The following is a 24,590-nucleotide window of genomic DNA, read 5'->3' as shown; positions in this document are numbered from 1 at the left end:
CCTTCAAAACCATAAATAGTTATGGTAATTAATAATCCACAAAAATTTTTTTAAACTTTTATCTGAATCTTATGAAAACTAACAATTATAAATGTACAACAAATTCATGACTTGAAATAATAATAAAAATTAAATATAAAGTTTTGTAAATTAGAGAATATTTATAAGAAAATCTTAAAATTATCATTTCATTTGGTATGAATTATAACTGCAAATTCAGTTTTTATAAAGACATAAACATTTAACATATTAGTACTTGCTAATAGTTATGTATCTATTTATGTACTCACAGATATTTTGTTAGTGATATTTTTCATGAGAACGTACCTTATGTAGAATCATATATACATATGTTGCACCTTGATAAAAGTATTACTAGCATTTGGTAGCACATTAGTATCACATCGTATACAACGGTGATTAGTAGGAGTTCGATTTGACAGAAGAAAATATGGATCGTTTTGACGTTAGTTTGTTATGGAAATTATGGTTAATCAATGTAATAATAGTGAATTGTAATGCTGCCGTAGCAAAGGAACCATATCAAAGTCAAATACCTACACAAGGATTGTATAATACTAGTGATAATGTCGTTATTTTAAACGTTACTAATTTTAAGTCATCCGTTTACGAAGATACAAAGGGTTGGTTAGTTGAATTTTACAACAGTTGGTGTGGTTACTGTCTTCGATTTGCACCGATGTGGAAAGATTTTGCTAATGATATTTACGGTAAGTCAATTTTAATGATTATAAAATAATTAATAATTCACATAAAAATGTATCACTATCGCTTAACATATTTATTCGTATGAACTTATCTTACTTAATATAATTCTTAAAACATATCGCTTTTTATATTTGCTGTATATCATAATAATCTATGAAAGCACTTTAAGTAAATATATACAATCGTGAATTTATTATTATTAAGCAAGTATGTTTTTAAGAAACCTTTGGCAAATCTAAATATGTATTATCTAAGATCTTTAAGTATGTATTATAGATGAGATTAATCATATCTTGCAAATAATTTATTTCAATAATATTTTTAGCATGGAAAGATATTGTAGTAATTGCTGCAATAGATTGTGCCGATGATGATAATAACCCAATTTGCCGAGAGTATGAAATTATGCATTATCCCATGCTTAAATACTTTTCTGTAAATGCACATCCACCATCATTAGGATTATTGATGGAGAAGTATGATGATATTAATGAACTTAGACATAGTTTAATAGATTTATTAGGAAGAGAACAACAAGAAGGAAGAGGTATTTCATGGCCTAATATAGCACCATACAGGTATATCAATTTATACTTCTTTATTTTTTATATTCACTCTTTTAAATAATAGGAGATAATTATTGTTATGTTTTGATATTATAGAAATTATGAAACTACAAATATTTGGAAGGCTATACCAAATGCTATAAAATATGTCTTCTTACTATTTGAAAGGACAGATTCACATTTGGGTGCTGAAGTTATATTAGATATGCACAAAATTACAACATTACAAATAAGAAGGGTATTGTCTGACAATGAATTATTATGTGAGACAAACAAAGTCACAAATTTTCCAAGTTTGATAGTTTTAGCTCGCAATGAGACACAAAAGGTTCTTAAAATCAGAATACCTACAAGGGAAGGTGTTTTCAATGCAATTAAAGAATTTATGATTTCAAAAGCAGAAACTATTCATGAGCTAAATCCTATTAAGAATTATTTAATAAAGAATGAAAATCATAAATTAAATATTAGCACTCCAAAACAATTAGAAGCAACACCACAGCCAGAAAGTACAGACATAAGTGGAGATCATTTATACCAACTTGATCTGGAAAATGCCTTAAGATATTCAATCTCTCATGAAATTCCATTACATAAAATAATAAAAGATAAAAAAATGGATGCATTGAAAAGATATTTAAATGTATTGGCTGACTATTTTCCTCTGAGATATGGTAACATTTTTCTAGAAATCACTAGAGATATTATTAAAAAAAGAAATAATATATCTGGGGAGGAATTTAGTCAAATAGTAAAATCTATAGAAGAAGAAATGTCACCTGTGTACTCTGGACCTTCAAAGTGGGTTGGATGTAAAGGCAGTAAAGAAGGATATCGTGGGTATCCCTGTGGTTTGTGGACAATGTTTCATATGTTGACTGTTAATTTTGCTATCTTAAATAAGGACGTTGAACGTGAACCAAGAAAAATATTAGAAGCAATGCATGGATATATACAAAACTTTTTTGGATGTGCTGATTGTGCTCAACATTTTGTCCAAATGGCTTCAAAAAACAAAATGTTTGATGTGTCTAATGCTAATGACAGCATCTTATGGTTGTGGTCAGCTCATAATGAAGTAAATGCAAGACTGTCAGGTGATGATACAGAAGACCCAAAACATAAAAAAATTCAATATCCAGCAATTGAACATTGTCCAAATTGTAGATATGAAAATGGTACTTGGAATGAAGAACATGTTTTATATTACCTTAAAACAAAGTATAGTTATAAAGGAATAAATTATTATGATTCAGTCAACACACATAAGGATGGTAATGGCAATAAATTAAAAATAAGACAAGAAAGACTAGTATTGAGTAAATATACAAATAATAAGAAAATTGGATGGGATTTTACAATTTTTGATATAAGTATTTGTGTTGTGCTATATGTTGCATCTGCTATCATACTTATATTAGTCTGTATAAAATTTGCAGTCAAAAGAACTTATAGAAAACGACATTACGTTAGCTTACTTACAAAATGTGATTTTTATTTCTGTTAATTGAGATATATAAAACTTAAAAAGGAATACATCTTTAAAAAATTAATAATAAAGTTATGAAAATATAGTTATGCTTATAAATATATTGTACATATATCATTTCCAATCATACAATTTTTTTACAAGAATGTAATATTAGTAGATATACAATCTTAATTACTTCTTCAAATGATGTTGACTAAAATCATTATTCATAAAGCATATTATGTATTTATTCTTATTTGTTATAAATGTATTGTATTTAAGATTATAGTGGAAAAAACATAGTGATAATTATGTAAGTTTAATGTATAAAATTTTATAACGAGATTATTCCTTTTTGCCATAGGACATCTTTTTTACAATTTAACGTTCATTGACAAATACGATATATTTATACATTTAACATTATTGTATTAAATTGAAAAATATGTAGTAAAAGATATTTAAGTTCACTATATAACATCATATAATAACAATAATTATAAAACTAGTCCTACCAATGTACAATTATATTATGTTAAATATAAATTATTACAATTATTAAATCTTTATGTATGTAAAATCGACAATCCTTAGACAAATATATTATAAACTGAATCAAATTTTCATGTGTAGATATTAAAATCAAATTCTTCCACTATTTTGTTAAAAGGCATTTATTGTAATATTTTCTTGAATTTGTATAATTTATCTATGATAAGAATAAAAATTAAGTACTGATTTACTATGTATAATTAAGTTCATATATTTATAATAAATTGTTAAAGTACAATTGTAAACAATAATCTGACTTTTAATCTATTCCAATAGTACATTTTTAAATGTATTACATCAATGTAATAAAACATACATGCTTTGTGATATATACAGTATATAATACAAATTAATCAGTTTAACAAATTTGTTTTTATAAGCTTTACAAAATTTTTACAATTTATATTTATTTGTTTTTAAAATCTGTATATTGCCATGAATTCGATGTATCCCATATTACACCATTATGGGGTAATTGAGATTTTATATAAGGAAGTGTCCATGTAAGGTACCATCGGTTGCCTAATACTTCCTTTACATTTTGTTTCCAACCTAAGTTATATATGTGTATTTTCTTATTACTCTCATTAGCTATATTACCATTGAGCACTAGACAAAAATGATAAATGCACAGAACTCCTGTGTACAACATTCCTACTGCAGATACAATATACAGAATGAGATAAAACTGATTTGTAGAACCGTCAAATCCAAAAATGAATATTGCTAAGGGAAAAATGATTTTAATAAGTGACATAGGAAATTCAAACTGCATTCTATTCCAAATAAAGAGATTATTATAACAAAAACTATATGTTGTCGCTACAAATAAATATAAAAGAAACATTATAAAGTATCTGTGATTATAATGACCAATACAACATCCAGTAAAAATACAATGATGATCCCTCTTTAAAATACATATATTACATGTAGGACAATGCCATGACCGTGGAGGTGCAAGAGTTTCACATGAAGCACATAATCTCCAACCATTTTTAGTATTTGCAGCACTTATTGGCATAATATCTCTTCTAGTGCTAGTATCGCAAAATATTATATATGTAAAATTCCCGACTATGTTTAACATGATAAAATTTCCAAAAAGGAAATGCAAAATATACGGCAATGATCCATGTTCGTGTATTGCCGGTAAAACCACCCATAGTTGGAACCAATATATTATTGGTATAATTGTTAATATAAAAGTCATTGAAAAAAAGTCGCTTAAAGTGCGAGGCCAAATTCTTTTTCGGATTATCATTTTTAACAATTTTATACTTTTATTAAACACGTGATTCTACTCAGTAGATAATATCTATTTAATATGTATGTACACTTCTCACCAATACTGGTTCATTCTACAGTAATACTATTTCGTTATAACCTAAAAATTTGAAATCTTTCTAAATATTTTTTTTAATTAACTAATTTCATATATTGTATATTTACCGGATCACATTGTACATTCTGTTTAATTCGTCATTTTAAGCGTGCATGGAAATTCCTGTTATCACTATTCGTAAATTTTGTATACGCGCGAAGTTTGATTCTTCAGTCAATGTACATATTAACTCACTTCATAGCATACTTCTGTGATTTGATTTGAAAGTGCCATTCATATGTGGATATGTAAGTACGCTATATGTAACTTTCCGCAAATACATTTCCCGTAACAATACTTTATTAAACAATTTTATTTCTTATTATTTTATTGTGTGTTTTAGTTACTTCAAAATATTTAAAAAAGTAACAATAATAACATAAGTAGCATAAATAGTATGTAGTAGAAAATCTTATCATATTAATTTGCAACTTATTAGTTTTATATTACAAATATGGAAACTACAGAAGAATTTCCTTTTCCTTTCCCTCCGTATCCAATACAAACTCACTTTATGAAAGAGTTATATAAATGTTTGGAAAATTCTAAGTTAGGAGTCTTTGAAAGTCCAACTGGTACTGGTAAATCCATGTCAATTATTTGTGGTGCTTTAAAATGGTTACTTGATTATGAAAAAGTGCAAAAAGATGAACTGACAAGTGCAATTTCTGAACTTGATGAACAAATTAAACAATATATTAACTCCACTGATAATTGGTTTTCTGTACAAACTCAACAAATAGAATTAAACCGCAAAAGGCAAGCATTACAAACAAAATTAAACAATATTGTTCAGTATGAGCAAAAAAAGAATAGTCTGAAAGAAAGAACTAAAAGTACAAATAGTAAAAAAAAGGATTCATCTACTAAATTTGCAACAAGTTTTGCAAAGGACAGAAGTGAAATAGACAAAAATTCAGTTGATACAAATAACGAAAAGGGAAGTATTGAGGAAGAATTACTTTTAGAAGATGTTGAACATTCAGAAAGTTCTGAAGATGAAGACAAAGAAGAAATTTATGAAAATATAAAAATTTTCTTTTGCTCTAGGACCCATTCTCAATTATCTCAATTTATAGGAGAACTCAGAAAGAGTCCTTATTCAGAAAATGTATCTGTAATAACATTAACGTCTAGGTGGTTTTTAAGTATTATGTTATGAAAATGAAATAAAATACAAATTAATTCTTTTTTTAATTTTGTAATAATTTTAGGCAAAATTATTGCATTAATAAAAATGTAAAAAAATTGAAACATTTAAATTTAATAAATGAATGCTGTTTGCAATTACAAAGGAAAAATACAACTGCTAAGGATGAAAAAGATCTTAAAAGAAAGAAAATAACAAGTAGTTGCCCTTTTGTGCCAGGAAACCAAGATTTACTAATAAGAGAAAGCTTAATGCAGATTCAGGATATTGAAGAAATTGTGCAAAAAGGAGAAAATCTTAAAACTTGTGCATATTATGCATCAAGAAAAGCTGTTTCATATGGTCAATTAATACTGGTGCCATACAATACCATATTGCATAAGAACACTAGAATTAGTTCAGGAATAAATTTAAAAGGAAATATATTAATAATTGATGAAGCACATAATTTACTTGAAGCCATTGAAAATATGCATAGTGTTATAATTACAGGCAAAAATTTATTGCATTGTTACAGCCAACTTTCCCAATATCAAAAAAGGTAACATTTCATTTTGAGCATTATTATTATTATTATTATTATTATTATTATTATTATTATTATTATTATTATTATTATTATTATTATTGTATTATACATTTTATTAATATATCTGAGAATATAAATAATATTAATTTTAGATTTCAAACTTTATTCTCAGCAAAAAATATTCTAAGCTTAACTCAGTTGAGCTTTTGTTTGAGAAAACTTATAACAGTTTTGGGGGCTACTATAAAATCAAATCCTGATGATGTTATAAATATAGAAGCATCTCCAAAATTATATAAGATAGAAGAATTTGCAATTATGACAAACATTGACACAGTAAATATGTTTGAATTGTTGAAATTCATTAAAAATTCTCGACTGAGTCATAAATTACAAGGTTTCATAGAACAGTATGACACAAATTTAAAAATTCATAATTATAATACAAAGTCATATGGTGTAAAACAGTTTTTAAATTCAATTAAAACAAAAAGCACAGAGTTTGATACAATCACAGACATTCAATTAAATGAAGATCGCTCAAATAATCCAATGATGACAATTATAAGTTTCTTAGAATGTTTACGAAGCAACTGTAGTGATGGACGCATATTTATTATTCCAGGTCCAACTGTTGGACAAAGTATCATAAAATTCCTTTTATTAAATCCAGCAGCGCACTTCCATGATATTAGTATGCAGATTAATTTAATTTAATTTATTTTATTTTAATATTTTATATTAATTTAGTATTTCATATTATATTGTTCTTATCATTATTTTATATAATTTTTGTTTATATGTATAATTATTAACAGTTCGAGATGCTAGAGCTGTAATATTAGCTGGTGGGACAATGGCACCAATGAATGAATTTACAGATCAGTTATTCATAGCAGCAGGTGCTTCATCTGAAAGAATTGTCACATATTCATGTGACCACGTAATTCCTGAAGAAAACATAGTATGTAGCATAACAACTCATGGCCCAACTGGTATTGAATTTGAATTTAATTTTCAAAATCGAGAAAATACAAAGTTGGTAAATATGATATTTTAATAATAATTAAATCATAATATAAATAATTCCAATGATTAAAATAAATGATAGAAAATATGATAAATTTCACAATAAAAATATTTCAGTTAGATGAATTAGGGAGAGCATTATTAAATTTATGTAATATCATACCAGCTGGTATTATAGTATTTTTACCATCCTATAATTTTGAAGAATTAATATATAAACATTTAGAAAACTCTGGTATTATTAGGAAACTGTTTTTAAAGAAACATATTCTTCGAGAACCTAAATCAGCTTCTCAGGTACTAATAACATAATTTTTTTACAAATTTTGTTGTAAAATTTTTATACAAATATAAAATAAATTATACATTATAGGTACATGAAATTTTAAAAGAATATGCACTTCACATAAAAAATCCAAGAAATTCACAAAATGGGTCATTATTGTTTAGTGTGGTGGGAGGAAAATTAAGCGAAGGATTAAATTTTTCTGATGATTTGGGAAGATGTGTTATAGTTGTGGGAATGCCTTATCCTAATATCCAATCATTGGAATTACAAGAAAAGATGAAATATTTAAACGAAAATATTGTATGTATTTATTTTGTCTCGTTATTATGGCAAGAAAAACCACTTAGTGTCATATAATTTATATGTATATACATCAATTTATTTTTTGTTTATTAGAAATCAGATGCTGGTCAAAATTTCTATGAAAATTCATGCATGAAAGCAGTAAACCAATGTATTGGACGAGCTATTCGACATATTAATGATTATTCAACAGTAATATTATTAGATAAACGCTATAGTTATAAAATAAAAGCACTCCCACAGTGGATTCAACGTACATTAATCATTCATAAAAGTTTTGGTAGCACAATTGGTGCTATATCTAAATTTTTCAATAAAAGAAAATTAAATCCAATAAAAAAATAACATAAACAGAAGAAAAGATATCTAAACATTATTATATGTATTATTAATTATTTACTGTTACTATTGCATTTATTAAAAGTAGGTTTTGTTAACATAGATATAAAATTCTGCATATAGTTCTTACATATAATTTGCAAGATGCACTTCAAACTTATATGTCAGATCATGATAATAAACTTGACCAGGATATAATATAGAACATGGGAAATGTGACTGAAAACAATTCATCTATTATGTCAACCTTTATAACTTTACTAAAAAAGCCAAAGTACTATTATCATTTATATATACATAAGAAATACTTACATAATATATTGCATTAGGATAATTTTGTGGTTGAATACTAAAAGCACAATATTTTTTATAATGAGCTCCATGTTTTCCTAAGATAAATTCTATCTTTTTAGGTACAGTCATTACTTTTTTATAATGTTTTTCAACTTTTATTTCTTCTTCCTCATCTTCATGATCATTTTTATAAACTTCACCAATTTCTTCTACTTCTTCGATGTCCTATAGTCAAATCAAATTTATGATATATAAGTTATTACTTAGATAAATAATGTTGTTGATAATGGAAATATTGATTTACTTCTAATAAATCATAACTAGATAAAATTTCTGGAATAGTATAAGGTGGCAAACGGCCTCCAGTGTAGAACTGTACCCCACATTGGTCTGAATAAATTTCTAAAGCACTAAACACCAATATACTTAAAACAATTGTATTACTCAATAAACAACTAATATATCTGATTTATATATACCGTCCACTTTTTACATGCCATACTTTGGCAACAAATGAACTACCAGATTGTCCACCTTTTGTAACACATAAATTATGATCGAAACCTTCTCCAGGTGGAACCTAGCAATAATTAAAGGAAGGAGCTCAATATCTTTAAAATATGCAGTTATTTTATACCTTTTCCATGTATTCTCCTAAAATTCGAGGTATTCGAAAGTCCATCACTGTTCCACCTACACTACGTATAGCACCTGTTGGAACTGGATCTGTGTAATCCGCAAATGTCCAACGATCACAATTGAATAGTACTTTATGTTTTCGTAACTCAGATTCTCCAGAATCCTATTACATTTTACACATTTAATTTAATGTATTATTTAAAAATATATTACTTACATGTCCAGCTAAATTAAACATAGAACCATGTGATAAATTCACTATTGTTGGTTTTGAAGTTGTTGCTCTCATACATATATCAAGCTTATTTTCTGGAGTTAACTTAAACTTTATTGTAGTTAACACTGCACCTGGATACCCTTCTTCACCATCTTGACTTAAGTAACTCATAATAACTGAACATCCAGCAATATATGAATCCCAAACTTTACGTCCAAATCCATTTGTCTAGTGAAAGCATTGATTATTATTTATATAATATAATATTGTTTATTATTTATATGATGTAACTAATTAATTTACTCCTCCATGTAAATGATGTTTCCCATTAAAATCATTTTTTGTTAATTCATAATCTCTACCTCTAATAGTAATATGTCCATTTTTAATACGGTTTGCACATCTGCCTAATATACAACCAATAAATGGGTTTGTTATAGGATTTGAGTATCCTGTAATAGTTGCATTTTAATAATGACTGTTAGCTTCATTATTATAACGTTAAGAAATTAATACTCTAAAATTATACCTTTTACATCGTCAAAACCAAGGACAACATCAGCAGAATGTCCATATTTATCTGGACATTTTAGAGATATAATTGTAGCTCCCCAAGTAATGACAACAACTTCCATTCGATTAGTATTTATCATAGTGTATGATTTTATAGTCTTTGGTATGGGATCATTAAAAATTTGATCTTGATTATCTGATTACAAAAATCTGTTGTTACTTTAAATATTATAAGTAAATTACATTAATTTTACATAACAAACTAAAGAGAGAAAGAAAGATCATATCAACCACAGCTTACCAACCCAGACTTCTCCAAATATTCCTTCTGTAATTGTTATATTTTTACAATTACATCCATGAAAATCCATATTTAATAGCATAATTATGATTGCGGCAATACTTTATTCAATAATTATTTAATATAACAAAATGATATTAAAATTTACAATAAAACAATAATTTTCACCTTTTAAATATAAAAAATAAAAAATATTTTACTATATTCTTTTTTTGTTTAGACAATAGAAAATCATTTTCTGGTTTTCAAAGCAGTTTTTACTATAAAAATACAATAATACAAGGAATTTTATTTTATTTTAAATGATTTATTATTAATAATAATAAGGCATCACCTACAATTTGTGATGCTTTAATGTTACAATAATTATAGTACTTAATGTAATATATATACTCCGGTTACTATTTATAATTTATATAATTAATATTTATAGAATAATGTACAATGCTTGGAAAAATACATGAATTTTTAGTGCAAATCAGACACCGCATCAATACATTTCCCATTCAATTTTCGTATGCTTTATTACATTTAAATTTGTTGAGTAAAAAATCGAAGACAATATATCTTATTGCATTTCTTCAACGAAATCACATTTTTTTTGTTTTGTAATTTTGTATAATAAATCGGATAGATGTTTCTTTTTCTCATATATCATTCTGATTTTTAGAGTTTCTCATAAATATTAGTGATCATGCAGTGCCCAATATCTTTGTTTGGCAAACTATTTTTATCGCAGAAAATTCTTTGAAATTCCTACCATCTTCGTACAATTGTTATTAGAGTTATATTACATAAAAGATTCGTTTCTCAAGCTTTGGGTTCTGCATTACATTACTTTTTAAGGCGCACACCAAAGCAGTCATTTGTTACTTAAATACACGTGGAACACATTGCACTTAGCTTATTAGTATATTCTTACAACTACAGAGTAATTTAAAATTTAAATAAATCGTCAGTAATTACGGATTTACGAGTTGCAGTACATTCTACGTCCTCTAAGTCTATATATTACAAAAAAATACTGACAAAAAATTAATTTCACACATGAATATCGAATAATTAAAAATTGTGATAAAATTGTGATAAACTTCACAATATTAGTTATCTTCAAATATAATTGAGGATAATAAAATTGCTTAATATATTTTGCAACAAATAAACATACAAATAATGGAGAAAATACCACAGCAAACACTTCGTGTACATTAAAAGCACACTCATCTCATAATTATCATCTTGGTCATAGGTGTTATTGTACAAATTACTATTTATAAGTAGCATGCAGTTTTAGTGTAACTTCAACAAGAAAATATTTACAATTTAAGTTTATATTGAAAGAAACATGTTTAGAATAACAATATTTGGTCTTACTAAATTGTTTAAATAAAGAAATGATTCGATTTATTAAAAATAATCATCATCTGTATAAATTAAATTTTTTAACATATCAATTAGGGAATATATATATGGTTATATTTTTTTATAGTTATTCTGAATGTTTCTTCATACATGTTGTCTAATTAACAAAACATATAATATATAAATGTTCTTTAATGAAATATAAAACTGGATTTATTTTATTTTAAGCTAAAGAAGTTATGATATATAAAAAATAAATATAGCTTAGACTAGCACTGTCGGCAATCATATGCCATTACACAACTGATAATTGATAGCTGCCTAATATTACATTCGGTATAAGTAAGTTATGGTTACTATAAACAAGTATTAATATTAGCATTTTAAGATTTCATTAAATATTTTTCAATTACCTTGGAAGCATTTTCAACTTTTTTTGTCTCTCTTAACATATTAAGTACATGATACTAGCACCGCAGAATATCTTTGTACAACATAGAAAGGCATATCCATGAAATATTTATTCTATAGATCTCTAATAACATCATAAATATTTCAGTCAACCAATTAATTACTTTTAATTATATGCAAGATTTCACAAGTTGAACTTTGAAAAAGTATAAGTGTGATTCAGATGAAATATTTAATATTATATGCATTTAATAAATTTGTATATGTATAAATGCTAATTTAATGCATCCAATATTTCTATTTCAAAAACATTTAAATATATCTTCAATACTCGGTTGGTTTTATCTTGAAAAGAATTTTTTAGTGAAGCAGTACAAAAACTTTTAAGTGGATAAAAGAAATTATTTATACAAAGAAATGAATTAGAAGATAAAAATGACCAGGAAATACTTCTTCAAAGTTTATCCTTTTCTCTTTCTTTAATTCTATATTTTATATATATTGAGACATATCCTACAATACTGATTATTACTCAGGAAATCATTATAAAAACATAAGTTTTGAAATAAAGATTTGTTTTTTTCTCATATTTAATATTTCATATGAGGTCAAAGAAAAAAAAAGACTTATTTTGATTCACTATAAAATAGCGTAGAACATACGCAACATGTAAATAAGTTTTGATTAGCTTTTGTAAGTTTAATCTAACTCATATGTTAGTTGTTATTTAGTACAGAATCAATAAATTAAACACATACACACATGAAAATCAAGATTAGTTCAGTTTGTTTTAGCAATTATAAAAATGCAGAATATAAACCATCATAGAGGGTTTCATAAGTTAATTTCCTTTCTATTTTCTATCCAAGTGATTGAAAAAAGATAGGAAATAAATTTGCATAACTCTCAGTATTCTGATCATGTATTAGCATTTTAAGTAAATACAAAATAATTTCTAGGGCACTCATACACATACTTTATACAATGAAACCAATATAAAGGAATGTATTGATCATTATTACATTGTTAAACAAACAATAACTGTCCAATATATAATACTTGTATATACAATAGTGATTATGTATATGGAGTGTCCTTGTTCTAAACTTTTTGAAAGTATATCACATAGTAGATGGCTATATAAATGAACTAAGTATGTCAAACATTTTGTTACATGTATGCCAATTGTTTCAATGCATACTGTTTTCATATATAAAAGAAGTATTGTTTTAACTGCACATGACATACTAAATTAAACCTATTATTCTAGTAGCTTACAAATGCATTAAAATTGCTACTGTACAAACTTTTCACACGTGTATCTAGTGCCATGGTACTTGTATAAAGATTAAACATTAATAAAATAATATGAGACCTGATAATTTAATATCAAAAGAAAATGTATATCTATCATAATTCTTCTGAATTTCTTATGTTTCATACCTAAGCATATGCAGGAAAACACTGTGACTTTAGGAAAGGTTACTATTATCTATTGCTCACAATATAAAATTACTCTACAAATATACATACATATATTGTCATAAAGTAATGTTAAAAAAAATCATAAACAATCCTATTAAGTAATCATCAATGTTTTCCTGATTATATGTTTCATTTTGTTATGCAATAATTAGTTTCAACATTTAACTATTTTTCTCAGTCACAAAATTTTGATGGAATGTAAATTATGATTAGCATTAATATTTGTAATAAATATGAGCAGACAGTTGTAGAACTAAAGGAACAACAAAGTCTCATTTCTCTAAGGTGGTATTAGACAAACAAATGTATAGAATTTAATCTTTAATGTTCTGAAAAAGGAGCTAATATTTTAAACTGTATAATATAACAAGTATGTATATATGATTTTATATACGTTTTTTCAGAGTATTTGAATTAAAATATTTATCCTTTTCCAAAGTTTTTCAAGTACTCATGCAAATAATAGAAATATATATTTGTATGCTAGATGCTAACAGCAGATGCAGGATGTGCGGAATGTATGAATAAAACATTTATAATACATAAAATATGACTTAAAAACATTGTGTAGTACAGAATGATGAATGCAAAAATTGTGATTTTGGTAATTATACTATTTCTACAAAACATACATGAGACATATCAGTTCTTTATCAAATTAAAAATAGTCTAATTGAATACAAGAGTCTTTTATAAGAATGTCTCAGTATATGGAATGTTACATTCTTACTGTATTTGATGACCAATACATGATAAAATGTTTTGCAGGAGGCAGTGCTTTGACAACGTGCATCGCTGTATTTTCTAGTTATGATTCGATAAATTTCTGCCGCATCATAAACTGTTTGATTTGTGTGATTGCAATTAAGTGTTACTTTCAAGATTGACAAAACTTTTCGAATCTCTAATTTTTATCATTTTTTTTCATTTTAAATAAGCCAATGCTATGACAAAAATTCTCTTTCTAATTCAGAAATACTTGGTTTTCTACTTCTATTCATTCGTCGATTAGCTTGTAAGGGTATGGTAGCATCTTGATTTTGTCCATGTACGGGAATATCAAGTAATGTTTCTCTATGTTCACGCGAAACTCCATCTCGATCAAATGTTACTGGAGAAAATCGAACCCTACTTATGGAGATCTGGCTATCCTTAGCTGAAACATAACTTGAATCCTCAGATGTTAAAGAATCTGGTGGAGTAGGATTTGTTGGAGTACCCGAACCGGAATTATTTTTACTTACGCTTTTATTTGGAGAATTATACGAGTAATTAGATCGTTTTAAACTTGACCGTAATCGACTAACTACCTCTAGATTACTGGGTCTTTCTCCAGAATTTGAATTCGAATCGTGCGAGTTTTGACGCGTCAGTAATTGAGAACCATATTCATGATTAAGCATACTAGAACTATACGTTCCAACATTTGAGACAATATTTGAAGATCGTTGGTAATAATGTCCAGGTGAATATAAAGAATAATCATCCTCATCTTCTAAACGAAATGTTGGATTAATGTTACTTTGACTCGATGTACTCGCGTTTGAAACATTTGATGAAGTACGATGATGAGTATACGAAGGAAGTCTTGAAACTGGTCGAGCTGGACTATTTATGCTGCTTGGATTATCATAAGCATGTGGAAATTCGGGACACTCAAGCATTCTATCACTGAAGGAGAAAAAGGTTTAAGTGTAATATTTAAAAATCCATATCTGAAAATAATTACTTACTGATAATCTGTAGGTACAAAATATGTTGGTTCTGGTGATCTGTAATATTCTGGTGGAACAACTGTATATACTGGAGGTCCATAGTCTGGAAAAGGAGCAACATTGCCCATGTATATTGTTGGTACTCTTTCCATCCGATCAACTCTTCCTGCATCATGTATGTACACATCTTCATTACTAGTGCTGCTACTTTTTCTTCTAGGACTTGGTGTTGGTGCATTAGAACTTGTATTGCTTGCATAATGTTGTGGTGAATCAGTGAATCTTAGAGGTTTGTCAGGCATCACACTGGGTGGAAGACCAGGTGCTATAGCACCCATATTACTTAAGAATGGCCTGTATAATAATTGTCTTATTTATAACATGAACATATAAAGAACTTGTTAATATATGTATATATATAAAAACAGAAAATGTTATTACAAATTTAATGTTCTAATTTTATACCTGTAATGTCTAGCTGGTCCATGATACGTATTATGAGGATAACCACTACTTGAACTAAATTCATAATCAGGTCCAAGATAACCAGAATTACGATTTGATCCGGTGTCTGCTTGAAACCACCACCGCGGAGGCTCATCTTCACATTCACCAAGCCGTGGATATAATCTTGGATGAATTGGAGATATGTTTGACATTCTTACATCATATCCAGTAGCTACTCCAGCTAACATAGCTGCGATATTGTATAAAACCAGTTCTATTATGCTTAACTTTGGCTTCTTCATTTCCCCATTGTAAAGAGTTGGCATTGGTACAGGCATTGGCATAATGTAAGGTCCAGTTAATCCAGGCTTCAAAGGATAATCTGATGTTATCCAGTCAGTTGAGAGATCAGGTGGTAAAGTTGTATAATCTACAAAAACAATCAGATTTCTACAATAATAATGGTGATATTGCTATATATCTATAAAAATGTGTACATAGAATTACAAAATATAATTAAAGTATTTACTTTCCTTTTCATAATATTAAATTGATTAAGATACTATGTCACTATTATTATTTTTTATTCCTTACCTTTATGTGCAAATTTTACAAGCCTTTTAATATTATACATGTTTATTATATTAAATTTAACATAAACAGTTTAGTATCAAAGTTATAACATGCTTACTTGTTATTGCATTACTTACAATTATTTATATGTATAAGCACAATGTATTACGTGCATTATATTAAAATATTACATGCCACGAACTTTGAACCATTTCTTGTTATCAATAATTTTCAAAAAGCTTGTACATTATCTAAAATACATTCATGTTAAATGCATAAAACCCATATTTTGAAAGTAAACCAAAAATGTTGAAAAATGTTGAAACTTTGAAAGTAAAGCAGAGTGTAAAGAAAGAAGAAGATAAAAACTATTTTTAAGACAATATGTATAAGCACTAATTTTAACTAATCTTAAATAAAATTTTCTTTACCCTATATAATTTTCATTTCCTCATTTCAGAATGTTCTTTTCTCTCTTAACATTTATTTATTATAAATTTTGCCTGTTCATTAATAAATAAATAAATAGTCGTACAATACTGCTATAAAAACGTTTTATACATATATTGTACACAAATCAATATATGATAAGAATATACAAAATTAATGGTGTGCTTATCACAAATAAAATTGGAATTTTAAGACAAGAAAAAGACCAAACCCAAATGGCCTTAACTGTTAGGATCCTACTGGAAGCATGCAAAAGGATTCTTTTACGCTCGATTATAGGTAGTTATATAAAAAATTAATTCATATAGAAAAAAATAATATAAAATATTTATTGTTTATTTCATTCTTAGTTAGTAAATTATTTAAAACAAATATGTTAAAAATTGTTGATTTATATAAATAATATTTAAAATATATTGTTTCAATATATAGGCGTAGTAATCAAAATATATATACATATTTGTTTAATATTATAAATATAACCACAAACCGAGCGTAAAAATTCAGAAAACGAAAAAACAAAATTCAATGTGTCCAACTGAAAAGGTTTTATTGAAAAAATTTCTATTTCTAAATACAAGTGTGCGTGTTGCTTCATGTGTTGTATGTAACGTGTGCAAAATTTCAGAATCTAAAAATATCGAAAATCTATGATAATACAAAAATGAAATCGCTGTTAAATTAGGTTGAATAATTAACAAAATCTGAAAGTAATTTAGATGCATATAAAGCAATGAAGAAAAGATACAACTCTACTCTCGCAACTAATATATGATATTTTGCATAATTTTTTAAATTTTGATTCAATTTCTTTCTAATTTGGGGATTGTATAATTAATATAAAAACACTCTTTTCCATAAACGCCTCTAATTGAAGGCATTAATTTTAATGTAGAACTTTTTGTTGTAGTGGCAGAAGCACATGATTTCTTTTGACATAGTAAGAGGCTGTTAGCTCTGCTTTGTTAGAATGTTATATACTCCAGATAACATCAGAAAAGAACCAACACCAGAAAGACTGCATTTACACTTTATATACTCATTAAATTACAGTTCAAAATATGAAGTTTTTATCAGTTTAAATTAGGATAAATAGTTTTTAGATTATTGCAGGGTATTGACTACCCTTTATTAAAATATCCTAAAATGACATATCTATTATGTAATTTGATAGACATCAATTAAAATTAATTAACAAGATTATCAATTTATGCAGATAAAACGAATTTCAATTCTTCATCTGATTTCTGGTAAAATTAAAAATTATTTCTTATAAGATACATAGCAATAATATGTACCATTCCAAAAATTCAACAGAATAAAATAATCTTAAACATATTATCAACATAAAAAAGGAAAACAGAGTTTATCATTAAATGTATGCAACTGTACATGTATCACTAAAAATATATCTATATATTAAAGATATCCTTTTTAGATAATCAGCAAATAAAAAATTTAACTGAACTGCATATTCATGCATTCTAATAAAAATAGTTCTAAGCACAATCTACTTAAATATAATTTAGCAAAAGGAAAATAAAGAAGGAAAATATAAACATATAAAGGCACTATCCATCTGAGATCTTTACTTTTGTAATAATGTAAAAGGAAAAAATAAAAATATCATTGACCAATGATATAGAAGAAAAACAATCAGGTCTCTTATAAAATGTGAAACAATTGCACAGCAATATAAAGAGACTTACGAGTGGGATAGATGTTTTCCTCAGAAAGGCCTGCAGTAAAGAAAATATAGGACTGTTACTAAAACATATAAAACAAAAAGAAGACATTTTCGTGAAACGCGTCTACGAGTGATATGCACATCTTTATCTTTGTGAAATGCAATGTTACTTATCATTCTTCTTTAAAAATTTCTCTGCAATCGAAGTCTTAGGTGAGTTGTAAATAATTGTATTCACATCTTCTGAACTTCTATGGGAAGGAGCATTTCTTAAGGATTCGATTAAATTCTTTTTCCCTTCATAATTGATTTGGGAATTCTGACATTCACAATCCTGTATATAACCAGATGCATGTATAACTGAATTTATAGTATCAACATGATCTCCACAACTACGCAAGTATTCGTTACTCTTTGATTTTTTACTTAAAGAGGAATTCAATTTGAAACTTTGATCTACTTGCGGAGCGCGTTGTTTGAAACACGCATCTGATATACCACTAACATAGTCAAAAGAGGTAGGGGATTTTTTGCATTTATTATCTGAGAATAAACCTAAAGAATTTTTCGAAATGGAACTATCATTTGAATGTTCCGAATCAAAATTGCAAAGTTCTGATTCGAGACTCTCGAAATCTATTCCTTCACGTGAATTAGCAGTTAAAAATTTAGGTATTGCACTACTTTGATCGGAATCACGTCGATTAAATTGTGGTATAGATATCGTATTGTCTAGAGCACTATATTCTACTTTAACAACAGCAGTTTTATCATCTAAAGCATCCCGACTTCCCCAAGCCTTCATCTTATTGAAGACTCTTAGTGGACTCTTAGAAATTCTGGATTTATGGTGAAACTTTTTACCTATTGAATTTTCAGGGCTTGACTCTAACCCATCTGTATCATTAATTTTAATGGTAACAGAATTTTTTCGTTCCGTACTATGCGGAGAATTTAAAGAGCTTTTCCTTGATCCAGAAGGGGACCGAAAGAAATCAGCAAAAGCGGCTAATCGTGATTCTGAGCTATCTCTGCGCTTTGATTCTTTCGATTTACTTCTCTCGCGTTTCTTCTTTTTTACACGTTTCGCAGTACCAACCAAACTAGACGCTACGCTTTGTACAAAATTTGAAGAATACGACTGTTCCCAGTCACCAATCACATGTTTTTGACTCCTAGGAGGTGAAGCTTTTAAATTATTTCCAACTGTAGATTTTGTGTAATTGTCCATGACTGAATGATCATCCGAGAAATGAGTTTTAAGATTATCTGCCGATTTGTTATGTAAGACCACAGACTCATAAATATCGTTGTCCACAATAACTGAGTCTTCGCCTATATTGCAAGGTGAACAGCTTGAACTTTGCACAATGTTGTTAGAATTTTCTGGAATGTTGTTATAGCTAATCCTAGTGTGACAGTTAAATCCTGGTTGACTGTCTATCAAATTATTTGCTGAGGAGTACAACTTTCTGGAGGAGGGGTTACCTATTTCTTGAAGAAGCGGGGAACGATGTGCCAACAGGGCGGTACGCAGGGGTGTCTTTTCAAGATCTGGAGCAGAGCGAGACCACCGTTTGCCACCTGGAGATGCAGGATTTGGTGGTTGCGTGATAATAGCCCCACGTTCGCGTTGGTGGAGTGTTGATGGTCCCCAAGTCTTACCCTTTACTCCATCTGCTGGTACTAAAGGAGGAAGACAAAAAACAAAACGCTACTCACTACAGTACTAAGTTTCCCTCCTACCCTAGACTCTGTTAAACTTTATGCGCGCTTCAAAAAGATAAAGGTGTTTCATGAGGACTATTAGTAATATTCATTATTAAAAAGTTCTTTTATCTAAAAGTTATAAAAAATATTTCAATATCATAAAATGTTTTGCATTTGGTTTTCTACATTAAATGATTACAATCATATAATTCTTCTAATCTTGAAATTATCATTCTTTTCTACATTCTTACAAAAGAGTAAAAAAGAAAAAAGAAACGAAAAACACAACATAGATTATATGCATATATATGTAATTTTTCAAAAATATATCAAAATATATCCAATTATTCACACCATGCTAATAAAAATCGATGTTAAATTAATACAATGTGACTACAAAGCACAAACAGTGTAATTTAAATTTCTTGAAAATACTAAAAAAATATTTTAGAGCAAAATCATTCATTATTCATTGAAATTATGAACTACTAAAAATCTTGGAAACAAAGTACTCACATGCAATTGCACGAAGTCGTGGAATACTAGGCGAGCCTGGTGGACTATTAGGTCTCGATGGATTTCGTACTTTTCCTCGATCTAACGCTGTATGTTGAACAGTTATTGTATGACGAAAATCTATAGGAATAAAAACATATGGTGGTTATTTAACTTTATAATTAGAGCATTTTAAATTTTATGCAAAATTATTAAGATAAATTATAACACAGTATACTTGCCAGAAGGAGCGCTTATATTGCTTCCTGGCTCCTTTTTATTCAGTTTTAATCTCGATTTCTTAAATTTCCCGCGTCTTTTGTTTGGTGTAGGAGTATTTTGTTGCTGAATTATCATTACAGTAAGTTCACGTTCCAATAAATCTATTTCTCGGGCAGCTAATTCTTGTTCCCGTTGCCTTAAGTTTTCTTCATGTTGTCGTTGTTGCACTTGTGCTTTTGTTAATTCTTCTTCTCTGCAGCGCAGTTCCTAATAAACAAACATATAAAAAAGGTTATAATAATGTGTTTGATAAACAAATGCGTTTTCGCAAACAAAAAATTTGTGTAGTGATAATATAGTATAGATAGGTACATATATTTGTTATAAACCAATATAATTATTAACGTCAATAACTGTAGTTACACATTATCTTACCTCTTCTAATGAACGGCATGCCTTTGCATAAGCATATAAAAGAAGGATTATAAACATTATTTATTCTGATATAAATGATGCATATGCTAATTACAGTAACGAAAAGATTTTATTTTTGTAGAAGTCCTTTTTTGCAAGGCAAAGAAATTTCGAATTTATACCTTTTCCTTCATGCGCAATCCATGAAGAACTTGTTCAATCTCAAGCCTCCAGTCTTCTTGCATTGTGTGAAATGACTCATGTGGTGTAGCTGCAAATGCACTACGCACTTCATCTAATGCTACTAAAATTTCAGCAAATCCTGGTCTCGAATGACTGTCAGATGCCCAACAAGCTAAATGGTAAAGCATTTTTTATTTTAAAAGTTATACAAATTAAAATAGTTCATGATTATATAAATGATTATATAATTATGTACCTTCCATTAAAAACCTCCAAGGTTGAGGACAAGTTGATGGAATAGGCAATGTGAGTTTATTTACTGCAACGCCATATGCTACTGCCAAAGCATCTATTCCTTTATAAGGTGTTTCACCAGTTAGAAGTTCCCATAGAAGCACGCCATAACTGTAGATGTATTCATGTGTTAAAAAGAAAAGATACTTTACTATTTATGTAGATATATTTATTACAATTAAAGTGATATAGGAGGTACATAAAACTGACCTCCAAACATCACTGGCTTTACTGAAAGTACTCTTTTTAATAACCTCTGGTGCCATCCAAGCATATGTGCCAGCTGCTGACATGCGAGTTGTTTTGTAAACTTCCCTTGCTAATCCAAAGTCAGTTATTTTTAAAGTTTTATATTGTAGATCATCATTTTCTATAGGCTCGCTCAATAATACTGTTATAAAAAAAAATAATATGTATTACTCTAACACATCTCATATAAAAATATATATATTCAAATAATGATATCTATATTCAACTAATGATGAAGTAATGATATTTTATTTACAATTAATATGTTAATTGTCTTACCATTAGAACTTTTTAGGTCCCTATGAATAAGACTTATAGGTGCTTTATTATGAAGGTAATCCATGCCACGAGCAATTTGTATTGCCCAATCAACAAGTACGTCAGGCCTGATTTTTCTACCACTAAGAACCCTGTTCAGACTACCACCTCGTGCATATTCCATTACGAGACACATATTTGGCATTTTTAAACAAACTCCTTCTAATTGCACAATATTTTCATGTTTCAATAACCAAAATAATTTAGCTTCTTGTCGAACATTTTCTAATGTAACACTTGGTTCTTCATCTGGATCTTGGCGTGCTGCTTTAACAGCCACTTCATGTTTCTGCCAAAATCCTCTAAAATGTTATAAATTATTATAAATATTGTTCTAAAGAACTATTAACAGATTTAACTATAATATTTTATAGTGTTTTATATACCTATAAACTTTTCCGAATCCACCAACACCTATCACTTCTTCTAATTGTAATTCTTCAAAGTCAATTTCAACCGGTTGAACTTTATCAATCACCGATGAAACTCGATCAATACTTTCTGCTTCTGCAACAAAATTGGCTGGAAAAATACCAACCTTTCCATGGATTTTTCCAGTCCACCATCCTTCATCACCTGAGATTTTTGAGTCCTTAGATAAGACCTAGCATATAAAATAAAATGTATATATGCATCCTAATCAAAGATATTTAATTCTACAGATATTTATAATAAACAATTTACCTCAACTGTTTCACCTCTTTGTAAAGATAATTCATCTTCGCCTTGGGCAACATAATCAAATAATGCTGTGAAAATTGTCGAACTATTGTCTTGCCTCGACTGGGAAGAGGAATGTGTACCGTGAGATGGACTAGTCTGTTGAGAAACAGTTCTTGCTGTACCACCACTATGTGTATCAGAAACACTGCTATCAGACATATTGTTGCTAGATGTACGCCCATATAAATATCCGTAACTAAAATGCACAAAATTTAAGTAAGATATATTTTATTTCACTATCATAAGTGTGTAAAACATTACACATTTATGGGCCTATAATAATAACACACTTTATACCTTGTGGAATGATTATTTGTTCTACTATTATGTTGGTATCGTGGAGATGAGTTGGCTGTGTTAGAACTATGAGAATTAGAGGATCCATTCTCTGGATGAAGTAAAAATCGCTCGCTCCGATGACGAGCATCTGGTTGTCCGTGGTCCATCAAGGTAGACAAGCCTCTTGCCGATAGCCCGGCTGGCGGCATATGGCCTCACACTCTTCTTAGTCTTCCACTTTTTGGAAATTACACCCTCTTGTTTTGCAACCTTAGCGTAATATTCTATTAATAGAATCACAAATAACATAGAACACTTTAAATGTATTGTTAGTTTGTCTCAAATAAACTAAACAAACATATATAAGAAGTGGTGAAAGTTTAATATACACCTTGCATTATTTTTTCAACACTGTACACATCCTTACACAATTCATATTCATTTAACACACGTTTCTTCTTCAATCATAATCAATACACGAATGTAAACCAATTATGAAATATTTTGACAATAATTTAATTTTACGCACAAATTTTACAAGAAAAACAAGATGAGAAGAGGTGATCACTAACACCCCTTGCATAAAAACACTTTAACGGTGACCGGCATTTTGATTCGTGAGTCCGGCAATAAAGCGACGAAGATCTTGTGATTTTTCGTCGACCATACTCCTATGTAGAGTAGCGGAGAAAAAATTTTAGGAGAGTAGAAAAAAGCTCGATATGCCATAAAACCACTTTGGAGTCTCGCGTCGGGGTGTGTATACCCACAAGCCACTATTGGTAAGGCCGATTCTTTTCATTGAATCGGCACTAGGAATAATGTACGAGAGACATGCAGGGTTGAAAGCGACGTGTTTGCCTCCCCGAGGACACGACGCTTTGCGTCAGCCCGCAAAACGCACGATGATTCCACATTTAATGATAGAAAACGAACCAGCACTCATAGCAATAACCTAACGGACGCCATGTTTCGTTTTGACGGCCCCACCGTTGACGTGATATATTGGACCAAGATTCATAGAAAGGATGTTCGAAAAGTTGCTTATGATATTTGAATTGTATAAGGTTTATCCACAACATGATGATCGCGAATTAGTCCAACAAGAAACTATATTTACCACGGACAATTAATCAATTAAAGTATATATTTTAACGAATATTGGAAATATTTGAACAGTACTAGATGAATTTCACTTATATTATTGCCAATTATAATAAGCGTCAATAAACGACTCGTGTAAAGTAATTTTGCAAAACATCATAGAA

The 24,590-nt window shown here is 28.4% G+C and overlaps 5 protein-coding genes across 12 annotated transcripts; 2 read left to right on the top strand and 3 right to left on the bottom strand.

The window, feature by feature from the left end:
* The first annotated feature begins 367 nt into the window (after positions 1-367).
* On the top strand, positions 368-3,386 carry LOC139994280 (sulfhydryl oxidase 1). The gene is made up of 3 exons (XM_072016767.1): positions 368-731; positions 1,055-1,307; positions 1,392-3,386. The coding sequence occupies exons 1-3, from the start codon at positions 452-454 to the stop codon at positions 2,800-2,802; spliced, it is 1,944 nt and encodes a 647-aa protein (XP_071872868.1). The 5' UTR covers positions 368-451; the 3' UTR covers positions 2,803-3,386.
* A 118-nt stretch (positions 3,387-3,504) lies between these two features.
* On the bottom strand, positions 3,505-4,582 carry LOC139994281 (probable palmitoyltransferase ZDHHC24). Its single transcript, XM_072016768.1, has one exon. The coding sequence runs from the start codon at positions 4,580-4,582 to the stop codon at positions 3,725-3,727; it is 858 nt and encodes a 285-aa protein (XP_071872869.1). The 3' UTR covers positions 3,505-3,724.
* Positions 4,583-4,822: 240 nt separating this feature from the next.
* Positions 4,823-9,105, top strand: LOC139994279 (ATP-dependent DNA helicase DDX11). 3 transcript variants are annotated; one of them, XM_072016766.1, is made up of 8 exons: positions 4,823-4,950; positions 5,253-5,839; positions 5,917-6,393; positions 6,534-7,075; positions 7,200-7,423; positions 7,528-7,707; positions 7,784-7,999; positions 8,096-9,105. In XM_072016766.1, exons 2-8 carry the CDS (start codon positions 5,292-5,294, stop codon positions 8,345-8,347), a joined length of 2,439 nt encoding a protein of 812 aa, XP_071872867.1. In that variant the 5' UTR covers positions 4,823-4,950; positions 5,253-5,291; the 3' UTR covers positions 8,348-9,105. The 3 variants fall into 3 exon arrangements, 2 of the variants coding, with proteins under 2 accessions (XP_071872867.1, XP_071872866.1); XR_011801597.1 differs by lacking the exon at positions 4,823-4,950 and having other exon boundaries at positions 4,981-5,839; positions 7,861-7,999; positions 8,096-8,249; XM_072016765.1 differs by lacking the exon at positions 4,823-4,950 and having other exon boundaries at positions 4,981-5,839.
* Positions 8,468-10,375, bottom strand: LOC139994284 (galactose mutarotase). The gene is made up of 9 exons (XM_072016770.1): positions 10,306-10,375; positions 10,021-10,200; positions 9,795-9,943; positions 9,492-9,719; positions 9,273-9,437; positions 9,115-9,215; positions 8,940-9,045; positions 8,654-8,860; positions 8,468-8,560 (listed from the first exon to the last, which is right to left on the bottom strand). Exons 1-9 carry the CDS (start codon positions 10,373-10,375, stop codon positions 8,468-8,470), a joined length of 1,299 nt encoding a protein of 432 aa, XP_071872871.1.
* Positions 10,376-14,034: 3,659 nt separating this feature from the next.
* On the bottom strand, positions 14,035-24,341 carry LOC139994278 (mitogen-activated protein kinase kinase kinase 10). 6 transcript variants are annotated; one of them, XM_072016762.1, is made up of 16 exons: positions 23,714-24,341; positions 23,341-23,592; positions 23,005-23,239; positions 22,707-22,924; positions 22,282-22,622; positions 21,964-22,144; positions 21,716-21,864; positions 21,459-21,631; positions 21,298-21,318; positions 20,883-21,129; positions 20,662-20,781; positions 19,924-20,121; positions 18,458-18,487; positions 15,744-16,155; positions 15,297-15,632; positions 14,035-15,234 (listed from the first exon to the last, which is right to left on the bottom strand). In XM_072016762.1, the coding sequence occupies exons 2-16, from the start codon at positions 23,529-23,531 to the stop codon at positions 14,508-14,510; spliced, it is 3,579 nt and encodes a 1,192-aa protein (XP_071872863.1). In that variant the 5' UTR covers positions 23,532-23,592; positions 23,714-24,341; the 3' UTR covers positions 14,035-14,507. The 6 variants fall into 6 exon arrangements, with proteins under 6 accessions (XP_071872863.1, XP_071872860.1, XP_071872861.1 ...); XM_072016759.1 differs by having other exon boundaries at positions 23,341-23,637; positions 23,714-24,340; XM_072016760.1 differs by having other exon boundaries at positions 23,341-23,606; positions 23,714-24,340.
* Positions 24,342-24,590: the final 249 nt, after the last annotated feature.

The sequence above is a fragment of the Bombus fervidus genome, chromosome 14 (genome assembly GCF_041682495.2).
Source record: "Bombus fervidus isolate BK054 chromosome 14, iyBomFerv1, whole genome shotgun sequence".
NCBI lineage: Eukaryota > Metazoa > Arthropoda > Insecta > Hymenoptera > Apidae > Bombus > Bombus fervidus.
This window is presented reverse-complemented; position numbering and strand designations above follow the sequence as displayed.

What these genes read in the sequence shown, in the direction of transcription:
- LOC139994284 (XM_072016770.1), bottom strand. Translation starts at nt 10,375, where the DNA reads ATGGATTTTCATGGATGTAATTGTAAAAATATAACAATTACAGAAGGA. An exon ending in AACATCATTTACATGGAGGA is followed by an intron (nt 9,720 to 9,794) that starts GTAAATTAATTA and finishes TGCTTTCACTAG; the next exon opens with ACAAATGGATTTGGACGTAA. An exon ending in TGGCATGTAAAAAGTGGACG is followed by an intron (nt 9,046 to 9,114) that starts GTATATATAAAT and finishes ATTGGTGTTTAG; the next exon opens with TGCTTTAGAAATTTATTCAG.
- LOC139994281 (XM_072016768.1), bottom strand. Translation starts at nt 4,582, where the DNA reads ATGATAATCCGAAAAAGAATTTGGCCTCGCACTTTAAGCGACTTTTTT.
- LOC139994279 (XM_072016765.1), top strand. Translation starts at nt 5,157, where the DNA reads ATGGAAACTACAGAAGAATTTCCTTTTCCTTTCCCTCCGTATCCAATA. An exon ending in CTTTCCCAATATCAAAAAAG is followed by an intron (nt 6,394 to 6,533) that starts GTAACATTTCAT and finishes TATTAATTTTAG; the next exon opens with ATTTCAAACTTTATTCTCAG. An exon ending in ATCGAGAAAATACAAAGTTG is followed by an intron (nt 7,424 to 7,527) that starts GTAAATATGATA and finishes AAAATATTTCAG; the next exon opens with TTAGATGAATTAGGGAGAGC.
- LOC139994280 (XM_072016767.1), top strand. Translation starts at nt 452, where the DNA reads ATGGATCGTTTTGACGTTAGTTTGTTATGGAAATTATGGTTAATCAAT. An exon ending in TTTTGCTAATGATATTTACG is followed by an intron (nt 732 to 1,054) that starts GTAAGTCAATTT and finishes TAATATTTTTAG; the next exon opens with CATGGAAAGATATTGTAGTA. An exon ending in CCTAATATAGCACCATACAG is followed by an intron (nt 1,308 to 1,391) that starts GTATATCAATTT and finishes TTGATATTATAG; the next exon opens with AAATTATGAAACTACAAATA.
- LOC139994278 (XM_072016762.1), bottom strand. Translation starts at nt 23,531, where the DNA reads ATGCCGCCAGCCGGGCTATCGGCAAGAGGCTTGTCTACCTTGATGGAC. An exon ending in AAAGAGGTGAAACAGTTGAG is followed by an intron (nt 22,925 to 23,004) that starts GTAAATTGTTTA and finishes TTTATATGCTAG; the next exon opens with GTCTTATCTAAGGACTCAAA. An exon ending in CCCGCTTCTTCAAGAAATAG is followed by an intron (nt 18,488 to 19,923) that starts GTAACCCCTCCT and finishes TCTTTACTGCAG; the next exon opens with GCCTTTCTGAGGAAAACATC.